The 13458-nt window shown below is 45.0% G+C and overlaps 1 protein-coding gene across 2 annotated transcripts in view; it reads right to left on the minus strand.

Moving 5' to 3' along the window:
* Positions 1-13458, minus strand: part of PAX5 (paired box 5) — a 232295-nt gene that overhangs the window by 14771 nt on the left and 204066 nt on the right. For both annotated transcript variants that reach the window (XM_032778743.2, XM_032778746.1), the window contains exon 9: positions 3092-3178. In XM_032778743.2, coding sequence (XP_032634634.1) covers positions 3092-3178 — 87 coding nt within the window. The remainder of the gene's footprint in view (positions 1-3091; positions 3179-13458) is intronic.

Consider the following 13458-nt stretch of genomic DNA (forward strand, 5'->3'; position numbering starts at 1 on the left):
ATCAGGACTTTGGAAAACAAGCCTTGCCACTGCATGCTGTGATTAACTTTGTCAGGGTCATGGCTTTGAATCCGATACTGCATGAACGCTGGTATCAAGAGAGTGAAAACACTCTTTATAGAGCTAAAAGAACCCCCAAAAATCTCAGCTGCAGGAATGTAGAGTCACACCAGTTAGGCCTTTCCGAGTATGGATGGTAACTCGGAGCCAACATTTCTCCCTAACTCACATTGCTATGAAAGTAATAAGTCCTGTGAAACCATGACTTGGGGCCCAGCCCCATCTTCCTTACTCTCATTGAACTATTAGTTAAGTCAGTGGGAGCCTTGCCCAAGTAGAGGACAGAGGATCGGGCTCCAAAGCATAAATCTTGAGCTTAGATTTCTTTTGCTGACACTCTGCATGGCTCTTGTTGCCTCCTAGATGATCATTCTTTCACAGAGGTGGCAGAAAAGACTTCCCCAACCTCCATGACTTCCGCAGTGGCCAGTGCAGCTGACTTCAGGGCTGCCTGGGCAGCTGGCCCCAGCTGCTTGGTCGCCCCATGGCCAGCCGCACCGGCCACTGCTGGAGCAACCCAAGGCCAGCTGCTTCGGCCACTGCTCAGGAGGCCCCGGGCAGGTGGCTCTGGTGTTCACCGGAACAGTAGTTGGTGTGACTGGCTCTGAGGAGTGCCCGAGCAGCGGTCCTGTGGGTGTCCTAGGGAACCTTCCAAGTGGCAGTGGTCCCAGGGTGGCTGGAGTAGTGGCCGTGGGGGAGCCCGGAGAGCGGTCCATGGGAGCACCGGCCAAGGGGCAGTCAACCCCCAACTCTAGAGCAGGCCTCCCCCTGCCAGAGGTTCCCCAGAGCAGTAGGGCCCCAGAAGTAGAGATTTAGTCAGGGGTATTTTTGGTAAAACTCATGAACAGGTCATGGGCCATGAATTTTTATTTATTGACCATGACCTGTCCATGACTTTTACCAAAAATACTCCTGACTAAATCTTAACCTTACCAATCATACAAATACACTGTTCAGAAAAATTTCAAAATGGCTCAGAAGTACTTTTTTGGAAGTGACTGTAACATAGGGGATTAAAATGAAGGCAAATCTTTTGCTTCAGTTCAATCGAATTGCAACTTTTCAAAACACTGGGAGAGGTCCTCAGCTGGTGCGAATCAGTAGAGTCAGGCTCACAATGTTCGATATATTTATATCAATATATGACCAGGCAATCTGAAATTTTCAGAGAAGCATGCTATTATTCTTACTTGCAGATATCAAAGTAGCAGTGCGTTTTCAAGAGGTATTGAAACTTCAGTATGTCATCGGTACATGAGGCTACTTGGGGAAGTAATTCCTTTCCAATATGAGTAAGGGGTTCAGAATCTAGCCTTAGCTACTTTCCAGATGGCATCCTTTTCAAATGACATGTTTTTGTTGCTACTGCTAGCTTTCTGCATGTACAGAACACCCCTTCCCTATTCAGAGAACTCCTACAGGGTGAAGAGTTGCTATTGAATTTTGCTACAATTGTACAATTTAAAACCAGGTCATTTTCTTTGAAAAGAGCTGGGGAAAAACACCCTCCCTTCCTTATGTGTTTCAGTTAAAGTGGATTCAAGCATCCAAATCAAAATTTTATCTTAATTCCTGGGCTAGATCCTACATGTAAATCCATGTAGGTTGGTTGGCTTCAGCAGAGCTATGCCAAATTACATCAGCAGAGCATCTGGCCTCTGATTTATGAGGGAAGCACTAACAGACCCTTAACTGTAGTACTGCCAGTGGTGGTATTCTACCAGTACCATGGCATGGGGCGTTGTAGCTGTCTGTTACTCCCAAAGGATTTGTTCAAAGACAAGAATCATGACGAACAAAGGTTGGGTAGCTCCATTACTTAGAGGTTCAACTACTTAAAACAAAGAAACAATGAAAAAAAGTCAAAAATTCCAAAATTATTCCTCTGTTGGAGGTCACCTACATCAGCCTGTCATCCATAAATCTGGAAAACTCTATTCCCACAGGTTTCAGTGATTAGTCTGTATCAGCAAAAAAACCTAGGTATCCTTGTGGCACTTTAGAGACTAACAAATGTATTTGGACATAAGATTTTGTGGGCTAGAACCCACAAAAAGCTTATGTCCAAATAAATTTGTTAGTCTCTAAGGTGCCACAAGGACTCCTGGTTTTTTTTTTCCTATTCCTACAGTTGATAGAGGACAATTGATTGGTATTTTGCCTGCCTCTTCCATGCAAACTGTGCAGGAAAATCCTCATTTCTGTGTGCTGTGTGTATATATAAAGTCAAAGGGGCTAATTTTTGAGACAGTGGTGTAAAATGGATCATGTTCACTATGTAGATTAGGGCCCCCATCCTGCATGAGGATCTGCTAGCACAGACCCTGGGCTCAGGAGATTCCCCTCAAGCTGAAAAGATTTTGCACAGGTGTAGGCGTTCCTGCTAGCAAAAGCCCACCCAGAAATGGAGCCCCAATCTGTGGCAAAAGCCAAATTAAAAAGCAGACATGAAATGGGGGCTGATAAGAATGGGCATTGGTAGCGAGCAAGACGAGCAGGTTGAACTAACCTTGCAGGCAATTCTCTGATCTTGGATTCTGGCACAGACTATTTATTCTTATTTGGAAACAAACATTTTCAGTTGATTAAAAACACCAGGATATTGTTATTTTTTAACAGCATAGTGACCGTACCATGTTCTGCAGGCAAGGGACTCTGTAGCCCTCCAAATAATAAATCTGAATCTTGGACCTGTCAGTGAATGGGGGCAAGGTATGAGGCAATGTGGTGTGTGTGTGTCAGAGAAAGAGAGATGGAGATAGAAGAGCCAGCAGACAGACAGGACCCCAGGCCGGCCCAGGGGTCTGTAATAGTATATTTTGAACCAGGATTGTTATCATTGTGGGCAGCCAGAGGGAATCCAACAAGGACACATAAGACTATGCAAGGAGATTCTTCTCACTTACCATGACTGAACATTTACAAAGCCAGAGCTGGCCCAACATCCAGTGAGGAGATATGCCACCTACAGGACAAGCCCCAGCTGCAGTGAGCAGGCTGTTCCTGTAGAAACTCGGATAGGAAAACTCACCTAGCAATCCAGGGTTGGGAAATCTCCAGGAGTCATTGTATGTTGAATATTGTGGGTGGCTGTATGGACTTCCAGAAAACTCACTCCCTAAGTAAGGGAAAGAGAAAACAAAACAAATGGTAATTTGGCACTAAAACACACACTGATGAGGCGAGGCGGAAGAAGCAGCTAAATGCAGTCTGCAGTCTAGGTGATATCCAGTGCAATTCTTATTGTAGGCTTTACGGTCCACCTGGTTCCCTAGGGAATGGAAATTGGGACACTTGTTAGAAAACAAACTCTAAATCAGTAGATGGAGTTTTTCTTTTGATTTTCCTGATGTTCCTCACACTGGGCCTGATCCAAACCAGTGGGAATCTTTCCAGCTCCTTCTACAAAAGCAGCAAAGAGTCCTGTGGTACCTTATAGACTAACAGATGTTTTGGAGCATGAGCTTTCGTGGGTGAATACCCACTTCGTTGGATGCATGTCACCCACAAAAGCTCATGCTCCAAAACGTCTGTTAGTCTATAAGGTGCCACAGGACTCTTTGCTGCTTTTACAGATCCAGACTAACACGGCTACCCCTCTGATACTTAGCTCCTTCCATGTTTCACCAGGATAGGGAACATTAAGACTAGATACCCTCAGGAGAAATTCCAGGGGTCTCGGGGTCATGCTGAGCCTCATCCCTGGAATTAAGTTGCCCCGTACTGCAACTGGGCCCCAGTTTGGCCAAGCTGAGGGGAAGAGGTACAGCCTAACTCCTCAACCAGGCTTTCCAAAAGCTGGAGGGGAGGGAGCAGTTGAAGTTTTAGACATGGACACCAGCATCCCAGTTTATCCAAGGAAACTGCTGCCTCTGACTCATGACATCACCTTTGGCAAGCCTCAGGACCTCTCTCCCTCTCTATAACCAGGATAATGATGCTTACTGCTGTGTAGGGCTTTGAGCTCCTGCCATACAAAGCATCATGTGAGCTCACAGCATTACTACATTGTTCAGGGTCGTCTCACTGCTACCTTCTGCTCTCCCAAGCTGTGTGTTCTGTACACATCTCATCTCTTGTTCGATACTGAGCTTGTAAGCTCTTTGGGGCAAGGACCATCACTTTGTTATGAGTGTGTACAGCAGCTAGCACTAGGCAATACCACAATACAAATAATAATTATTATTATTCTACAATCTGTCAGGAATGATTTTTTATGACACCTCTCTCTCTCTCTCTCTCTCACACACACACACACACACGTTCATCAAAACATTAAGGCCATCAGCCACCTGACAAAAGCCAGGAAGAAGGTCACAAGTGATCCTTGCCAGTGCTAGTATGTTTATCTGAAATGTCTTCTGCTCACATGAGCCAAAACTTTATTGCTGTATCTATTGGGAGGGAGCTCCCATAACTAGAGCATGGGTATGTCTACACTACCCGCTGGATTGGCAGGCAGGGATTGATCCAACGGGAGTCGATTTGTCGTGTCTAGTCTAGACACGATAAATCAACCCCTGAGTGCTCTCCCGTCAACTCCTGTACTCCAGCTCGGTGAGGGGTGCAAGCAGAGTCGACGGAGGAATGGCAGCAGTCGACTCACCATGGTGAAGACACCATAGTAATTTGATCTAAGTACATGGACTATCCAATAAGTTGCATAACTTAGATCGATCTCCCCCACCCCCCAGTGTACACCAGGCCTACGAAATAAAGCCAGAGAATGCTATGTGTACTTTCCCTCTTTAAGTTGGGTAACACAGCTTGTAGATCTGGGATTTCAGAAGTTATTTCCACCCAAAATGGGGACAAAAAGTCAAAAACTCAAAAAAAAAATCATGAATCACAAAACCAGAAAAAAACCCTGCATTCGGGTGAATTGAAAGATTTCATTGCAATCATTTTGATATTGACCTTTTTTATTCTATTTTTTTTATTATAAATCAACTTAAATTTCAAAAACAACAAAAACAAAATCCATTTAGAACCAAAACCAGACCTTTTTCATTTCCAAAGTGTCTAAATGAGATGTTTTGACAATTTGACATTTTTTTTTCCAACTCGAGAAATTCATCAAAACCACCCCTTTCTCATAAACTGTATGTTTCAACAAAATACCATTGTCAAAAAATTCCCAACTAGTTCTAGTTAAAATGCCATGTCATTACAGACAGCTCAAAGGAGACCTTTGTTCAATGGGAAGCTGCAGTCAGAAAAGCAAACAAGATGCATAAGGAACTGGATGGAGAATAATACAAAAAATATTATACAGTGGCTCAGCCTCATCTGGATAACGTGTTATGTGCTGGTCACTCCATCTTCAGAAGAATATTCCAGAACTGGAGGGGGCTCAGACAAGGGCAATGAGAATGATCAAGGGCCTGGAAAATCACTTAGATGAAGAGAGATTGAAAAGACAGGGACTGTTATCTTAGACAGGAGACAAAATAAGGGGGAACATGATAGAAATCCATAAAAATCAATGACTGATCTAGAGAAGGGAGATAGGCCATTTCTGTTCTCCCTGCCCACGTAACACAAGAACTAGAGGACTTTCAATGAAAATAAAAGGAAGCAAACACAAACAGAACATGGAATTAGACTGTGGAACTCATTGTCACAGGATATGGTTGAGACCAAAAACTTAGCAGTCTTCAAAAAGGGATTGGAGATTTATATAGATACCAGGAGTATCCAAAGCTAAATGCTAACATAAATTATGTATATTTTGAAGGAGGATTTGAACTGATTTCTGTTAACTAGGAACTTGGAGAAGACCTACTATGGGCAGATTGTTCCACACCTGCCTAATGACTGATTGCCCCTTCCTCTGAAGCATCTGGTCCTAGCCACTGTCAGAGACAGGATATGGGACTAGATGGACCTCAGGTCTGAGCCAGTCTGGCAGTTGCTAGGTCCCTAAGGTTGCTTCTTTAACATTAAAATCTCAGAGGTTTTTGGTGGTTCCAACAGCTGCTCCAAACTAACGGCTTAAGGTGCTTTCACGGGAATAGAAATGAAAAATAAAGATTCAAACAATTGAATGTCAGATTATTAAACATTGCTCCTTAAAGGGCCCAGTACAGCTTTACTAGACTTCTGTAAAAGGCTCGGGTGGTTTATTTATTGTTATTACTGCTTCTGTACAACTCTATTAATCCTTGCGAGTGACTAGAAATGGAGTCACTCCCAAATGTCTGTTCCTGTTGAAGTGAATAGCATATACGTTTCCTCTCTGTTCCCTGTCCTGCTGAATGATGGACACAATATACAATATCCAAAGGTTAACTCTGCCTTAATGTTTATTCTTTGTTGGTTTTTTTTAAAATAAGCTACTGCGAAAAAGGCAAGGAGGCAAAGGATCAATGAGGAACATTGGGAAAATGGTCCTGAGAGTGAAAAGAGGGGAAGGGCTTGGGAAGGAGGAAGGAGATAAAGCAAATGAGGAAAGAAGTAAGAGAGGGATGAGAGAAGAGTATTATAAACAAGATGCATTACATTGAATACTCTGTCATAACAAAACACAATGGAGCTTTCCAGTGTAAATATTGGTTATGCATTTCCTGTATGTGAACGAATGATTTCTGGGATGGGGAAGAGTGCAGCACCCGTGCTGTCACTAGTGGTGTAGGTGTCATTGGTTAGAAAGCCCACTGGCTGTGAGGACTTTATGTCACCCTCTAGTGGTGTCTATTAGCTTACTACTAACAACTAACATTTGCAGTCATTCTCTGGGCTAGAATGACCAAACAGCAAGTGTGAAAAATCGAGACGGGGTGTGTGTAATAGTTGCCTATATAAGACAAAGCTCCTAATATTGGGACAGACCCGATAATATAAAGACATCTGGTCACCTTAGTCTGGGTTCTATCAGCTAAGGGGCATGCGGGTAGTTTGAGTGGTTCCGGTGGTCTGTGTTTGTGGGCACAGATTTGACACAATACATATCAGAACATATTAGTTGGGTCAACTGTCCTCCAGGTGTTTACACATACATTCCAGTGATAGGTCAGTGCTTCAGAGCAGCTACGAGGGCCCGACGGAATCAGGACTGTATGTCAGACATGCCTGGTGCCGGTAGGATGAATCGACAGCTGAAGGGCGGAGGGGTGGCATGCAGTAACGGTCTGACCATCGTCTGATACTATGGTGTCCTGAGCATTTTCCAAGGTGAATTAACATTGTCAAAACTCACTGTATGTAGGAAGGGTAGAACCAGGCCGAAAAACAGAGGACCCACCTGGAATTTGCAACCCATGCTTGACTAGAACTAAATTCAAATAGCTATTCAGCTTCAGAGAAGGGTCACTTAACAAGCTCCTTTACAACCGAGCTGCAGATGCCCTCTCTTTGCAGTTGAGACTGCCTGCTCAGCCCAAATGCCGACTATTTTCCTTTGGGTTTCCAGCTTGTTCCAGACTCCCTCTCTAGCCAAGACTAGCACTGATTCCCTCAAAGCATGTAGGACAACAAAATGTTGAGTAACTGTAGGGTGAATGCAGAGCCCTCATCCTCCCTCAAGGCCTTAGGGACAGCTCAGCTCCACGGCATGTGTTCCCTCGCAATTGTCTGATCACACGGATACATTGCATGTGGCGAGGGATTTCTATACCAACCTCACAGCCTGCCTGATGCATACTATTTGCAAAGTTCTTCCCACTGAGCAGACATACATGCTGAGATTTGTGAATGGGGGTGTTTGCCCTATTTACTGGTTGAGGAGAGCGACTAGAATAAAAAAAACTCAGTTAAAACATTACTTTAAAATAACCAAAAATGGTAGGATGGGCATGACACAAGGACAGGCCAATGAGATGTCTGGGCCACTCCATCATACCGCAGCACATCCAGGGAGAGGGCACAAGGACAGGGTCATGAGATGTATGGGCTGTCTCAGCTTCAGGATAACTGCACCTGTATGGGGCATAATGGTCGCTGTGACCCCTCCAGGGCACTCACTTAAAGGTTTCCAGCTCCTATCTATCACCTCTCCTGGGAGGAGACCCTCATCTCACTCCATCCCGACCAAGGGTTTTAACCACACAGCTCTGTGATCTACATTGCAATATCCCCAGCAAACCAGACTGCCTAAAAAGGCCAGCACCTGCATTTTGCCAAGTTACTACACATCTCCTTCTAAGCAAGCATATTTTTCCGTAAGGTGAGAGCACTGCAGAGAAAAGATACTAAAACAATTGAAGAACTACATGCATGCAAAGAAGATAACCAGAGCTCACTCCAGCTTCAACCTTGAGCTCTGGTAAGTTTTAGTCCCTCAAAACCCTGGGGCTAGCAGGCAATCAGATGTGGGTGATGAGTTCCGCTGGCCTGCCTGCAGCCTGAATCAATATGGACACTAACAAAGGTTCTTGGAGTCTGACTGTGGGCATGGGGTGGGGATAAGAGGGGGCGTCAGACAGCTCAGGCCCATATATTCTAATGTAGGATATTACACAGGATGGTTGTTAAATGCTGGCTCGCTAACAAAATGTTTATTATAGGCATAGGTGAAACGTGAAATTATGAAAGGTAATGGCTTAAACACTGTCCAGGAAATAAGTCAAAGGGTTCCCCTAGAATGCAGAGAAGCACCCTAGCTACACCCACTAATAAGAACATAAGAATGGCCATACTGGGTTAGGCCAATGGTCCATCTAGTGCAGTGTCCTGTCTCTGATAGTGGTCAGTGCCAGATGCTTCTAGTGGTTGGAGGTTTAAGAACACCCAGAGCATGGAGTTGTGTCCCTAACCATCTTGGTAATAGACATTGATGGATCTATCCTCCCTGAACACCCTGGTCTACACTGGGGGAGCAGGAGATCAATGTAAGATATGCAACTTCAGCTACGGGAATAGAGTAGCTGAAGTGGACGTATCTTATTTTGACTTACCTCCTGTCCTCACGGCGCAGAATCGATGGCCGTAGCTCCCCTGTCAACTCCACTTCCACCTCTTGCCCTAGTGGAGTTCCGGAGTCGACGGGAGCGTGTTCGGGGATCAATTTCTCACGTCTAGACAAGACATGATAAATCAATCCCCGATAGATCGATCGCTACCTGCCGATCCGGCGGGTAGTGTGGACATACCCTTAAGATTAGCTAATTCTTTTTTGAACCCAGTTATGCTTTTGACCTTCACAACATCCCCTGGCAAGGAGTTCCACAGGTTGACTGTGCGTTGTTTGAAGAAATATTTCCTTTGTTTGTTTTAAACCTGCTGCCTGTTAATTTCATTGGGTGACCCCTGGTTCTTGTGTTATGTGAAGGGATAAATAAAACTCCCCTATTCACTTTCTCCACACCAGTCATGATTTTGTACACATCTATCATACCCCCATACTTAGTCTTGGCTTTTCTAAAACAAACAGTCCCAGTCTTCTTAATCTCTCCTCATATGGATGCGTTCCATACTGCTAGTCATTTTTGTTGCCCTTCTCTGCACCTTTTCCAATTCTACTATATCTACTTTGGGACAGAGCGACCAGAACTGCACGCAGTATTCAAGGTGTGGGTGTATTGTGGTATCTTCAGCAGGAACTGGTGACAAATATGTCAATTTCCTGCAATATCCTTGAAAGACCTAATTGTACCAAGTTTATGTATTATTGAGGTCTGAAATTGTATGTAGCCTCTAGGTGGGGGGGAGATGTGACAGATGTAAGACCTGGGAGTTCAAAAGACTATACTGAACATGTGCCAGACAAATAGGGATTTAGGGGCCATTAAGTGGATTTCTTGGGGAATCTCTAGGCAGAGGTTAAGGCAAGCTACCCACCTCTGGTTATGCAAAAACCCAGCCTTTTGAAGCTACCCCTGAGAACAGGGTTATTGTCTGCTGTTTACCTGTTACAGAAGCCTGAGATCAAAGGCCCAATCTGTACAAAGAAATGGTTGATTTGTGCCCAGCTTTTGTGCTGGTTCTGGATCTAAGACAGATGAACTTATAACCATGGGGAAAACCCAGCTGGGAGGGACTGAAGCTAAAACTACTAGAGCTCTGGAACAGAGTGGAGATTGACCTCTAGTAAACATTTTAGCCATGGTGTAGGAACTTCTGTTTTAATATGTTTTCTCTGTAATGTTTTTAGGCTAGGAATCAATGAACTGAGGAGATGTCTGGTAACTTATAACTGTGGGCACGACACTGGTCAGGGTCTTTGGAGAGAAAGCAAAGTGCAGGCACTAGGGTTTTTAGGCAGCCGGGTTTGCTGTGAATATCACAGTGCAGATCAGGGAACTGTGCAGCCTTAAAACCCCTGGTCCGGAGGGAGTGAGACCCGGGTCTCCGCCCAAGAGAGGTGATGGCTGGGAGCCAGAAACAGTTAAGAGGGTGCCCTCAAGCAACCCTGGAGGGGGAATATAGACGCAGTTACCCTGAAACTGTGACATATATTGTGGTAGTGGTGGGACATAGGACAGTGAATTGCCATATCTGTCCCATGGACCATTCCACCAGTTCCCAGCCCGTCATTTAGCATGGAACAAGGAGAGGGCAGTGAGCTGTATGGATCACTTCACCGGTTCCCATCCCACACATCAGGAGCTCTCACCCAGACCCCCTCAACAATGCATCCTGAATCTGAATGAGAACTCGAGCCCCACTCTTCCAAGTGCGAGCCAACAGCCCCATTCCCGAGCTTGGCTGCACCATGCAGCCATCTTGAGCATGCCTTGCAGCCTCCTCCTGCAAAATGTGCAACCATTAACTTCTCAGAGGACCTCTCTCGCCACGCTGAGGCTTGCCACAGAGACCGGACAGCAGAGCTTGCTAGGATTCCCATGCACTGTCGTCTGGATCTTGTGCGTTCCCCATCCCCTCCTAGCTAGCGCCTCAGGAAGACCCCGCTCTCCCTGTTCTTGTGCTATGCATGCTACTGAGCAGGTGGCTTTCCATTTTCAGTAATCAGCCGTGCTCCTGCATGAGCAGCAGTAGAAACGAGCCAACATTTCATTGCTTGATTCTTTTCTCACTCTCTCTCCTCTCCCCTCCCCAGCCACTGCTCCCCTCCCCCCTCTGCATACACATCTCTGGGCCTCTCTGGGGGATGCTCTGGCGCCTGACAGGCTGAGGCTCTGTTTTTTATGCCTCAGTGGTCAGGGTGTCAGACTCCTGCAGTACAGACCAGCCAAGAGCTCAAGGAGTCACTGAACACCATCAGTTCAGTGACAGTATTGCTTGCTTCATCCCACATATTCTGCATATCCATCAGCCGGGGGTTGGAGGGGGTGGAGAGGGGAGAGAGAGATAGAGGAGAAAAGGGGAAGCGGGAGAAAAGCCACTAGCCCTGTTATTACCATCACAGGCCTTGGACAGACAAATGGTGCAGGAGTACAGTGAAACTAAACAAGATGAATGAGCACTGCACGAGTGCCTTGTGGATAGTCCAGGGCCCATCAGATCTACTTCTTGACAGCACTGTTTAATGATCAGCCTCGTTCAAAAGAAATACTGTGCACCAACCACCCAGGGATATATTTGTGTGGGAGCGCGTGGGCGCATATGCACTGGAGAGGAGGGGAATGTGATTTGATCCATTGTTCCTTCATGGCTAAACAGCGAGGGCCTTCGTTAAGACTGCTCTTCTTTAAAGCGATCATCTCTCTCACTGCATCGCTGTAGGAAAGCTTTGACTTCTACAGCCACCGAAACAAAAAGGTATTGAGGCAATGGCTTCCGTTGCCTTTATGCCTCCTCATGGCTCTTGCAGAAGATCCTTTTAAATGTTCCCATAAGTGGGTTCACTATTTCATGCCATTACTGTTAAAATAAGGTCAAGATTCTACCAGCCTCACTAGCCGAATAGTCCCTTAGCCTGTAAAGAGTCCGGTTTAAGTCAATGGGCTAACTCACCAGCTAAACTACTATTTAGGAGGCAAAGTCTATCCCAGAGTCATTAGAGCTGGAGAAACAAAATCTCCTGAGCGTATTTAACCCGTTTCTGTTTGTGCATTAGTCACAAACGAACTGGGGTTTTGAAGAATATGATCTTTGGAGATCACTTATTAAACAAATCATCTGTGCAAACACTTTTTTCCTATGGCGTATTACTGACAGCTACATGTAAACAGTGTTACCAACTACAGTCTTGTGGTATTTCGTGTTTTTCTTAAAGCCCCCGCTCCTGGAGTCACGTGAATGCATGAGACTCTCAGCTTTCATTCAAAAAGCCAGTTTCCGGGACCCACGGTTATGGAGAAAAACTCAGACATATGAACTACAATCATAAAGCATATAAAAAGCACTCAAGATGTGAGTTGTGTTTTTTTATCTCATGAGTTTTGGGGGCCTAACTCATGATTTTTGAACTGGGAGGTTGGCAGTATTATTTGCAACACACTCTGTGGAAATTCACTCATGGGCAGAGAGCCAGACAAGGCTTATGGACCATTCAAGTCCCATCTAAGCCCTCAACAATGTGACTGTAATGGTGTCCAGGCCTTGTGCTGGTTTTCTACACAGGGGACAGTTTCACCCTACTTGCATTGTTTGGCCAAACCCATAAGGCCCCTGGAACCAGATTCTGATCTCTTATTACACCAGTGGAAACCAGAATGATTCCCCTGATTTCAGTAGAGCTATTCCAGATTTACACTAACATGGCTGAGATCAGGAACCCCTGATACTGTTTCTGTCCCTTGACTAAGTAAACGACATGTTATAAACTGGGGTGCCCAACCTACAGGCCGTACAAGAGCATTTCAGAAGGCCTGCAGCCTGCTTCAACATCATATACTAACAGCTGATTTATTAGCATTTTGTCCTCATGTTTGCATCATTATAGTTTAGCCAAGTGTTTTAATAGACAATGCTGTACATAGAAACAACCTATCTAAATACATACAAAACAAGCTGAACTTAAAATATAAATCAACAAGTGACCTTAAGTCTTATTAAAATCTGTAGAATCTGCATGGTCCACTCAAGGCTGTGCTTCGGTTTATGTGGCAACAAGGTTGGACACCACTGTTATAAACAGAGGAAGTGCGGAAGTGCTGAATCTCTCCAGGAGAGGGCAGAGAAGCACTTCAGGGACAAAAAGAACAGAGAAGCAGGCAGAGGGTATATTAAGACATTTAAAATCTTGCTTCTGCTCAAGAACAGGCATTATACTGGGCTAGATGAACCCTGGATTTAAAAATAGCCAAGTCACTTCTTGATGGCAGCAGAAAATTATAAACCAGATTTACCAGCTGTCTAGCATACTTTGCATTCAATTTTCTGCTGTCTCTCTCAAACCACGTTATTGTCCATGAGTGTATACACCCAGCACTAGTCTCTAAACTTGCCATCAGACACTTGTTTCGCTGACTGACCTGAATTAACTGAGTGGCGGGCTCTGGCTAGGGTGGATTTGGGGAATGGCTGCATTTCCTCCACCCCATATGAAGGTCCACT

This window comes from Chelonoidis abingdonii, chromosome 6 (assembly GCF_003597395.2).
Source record: "Chelonoidis abingdonii isolate Lonesome George chromosome 6, CheloAbing_2.0, whole genome shotgun sequence".
NCBI classification, from domain to species: Eukaryota; Metazoa; Chordata; order Testudines; family Testudinidae; genus Chelonoidis; species Chelonoidis abingdonii.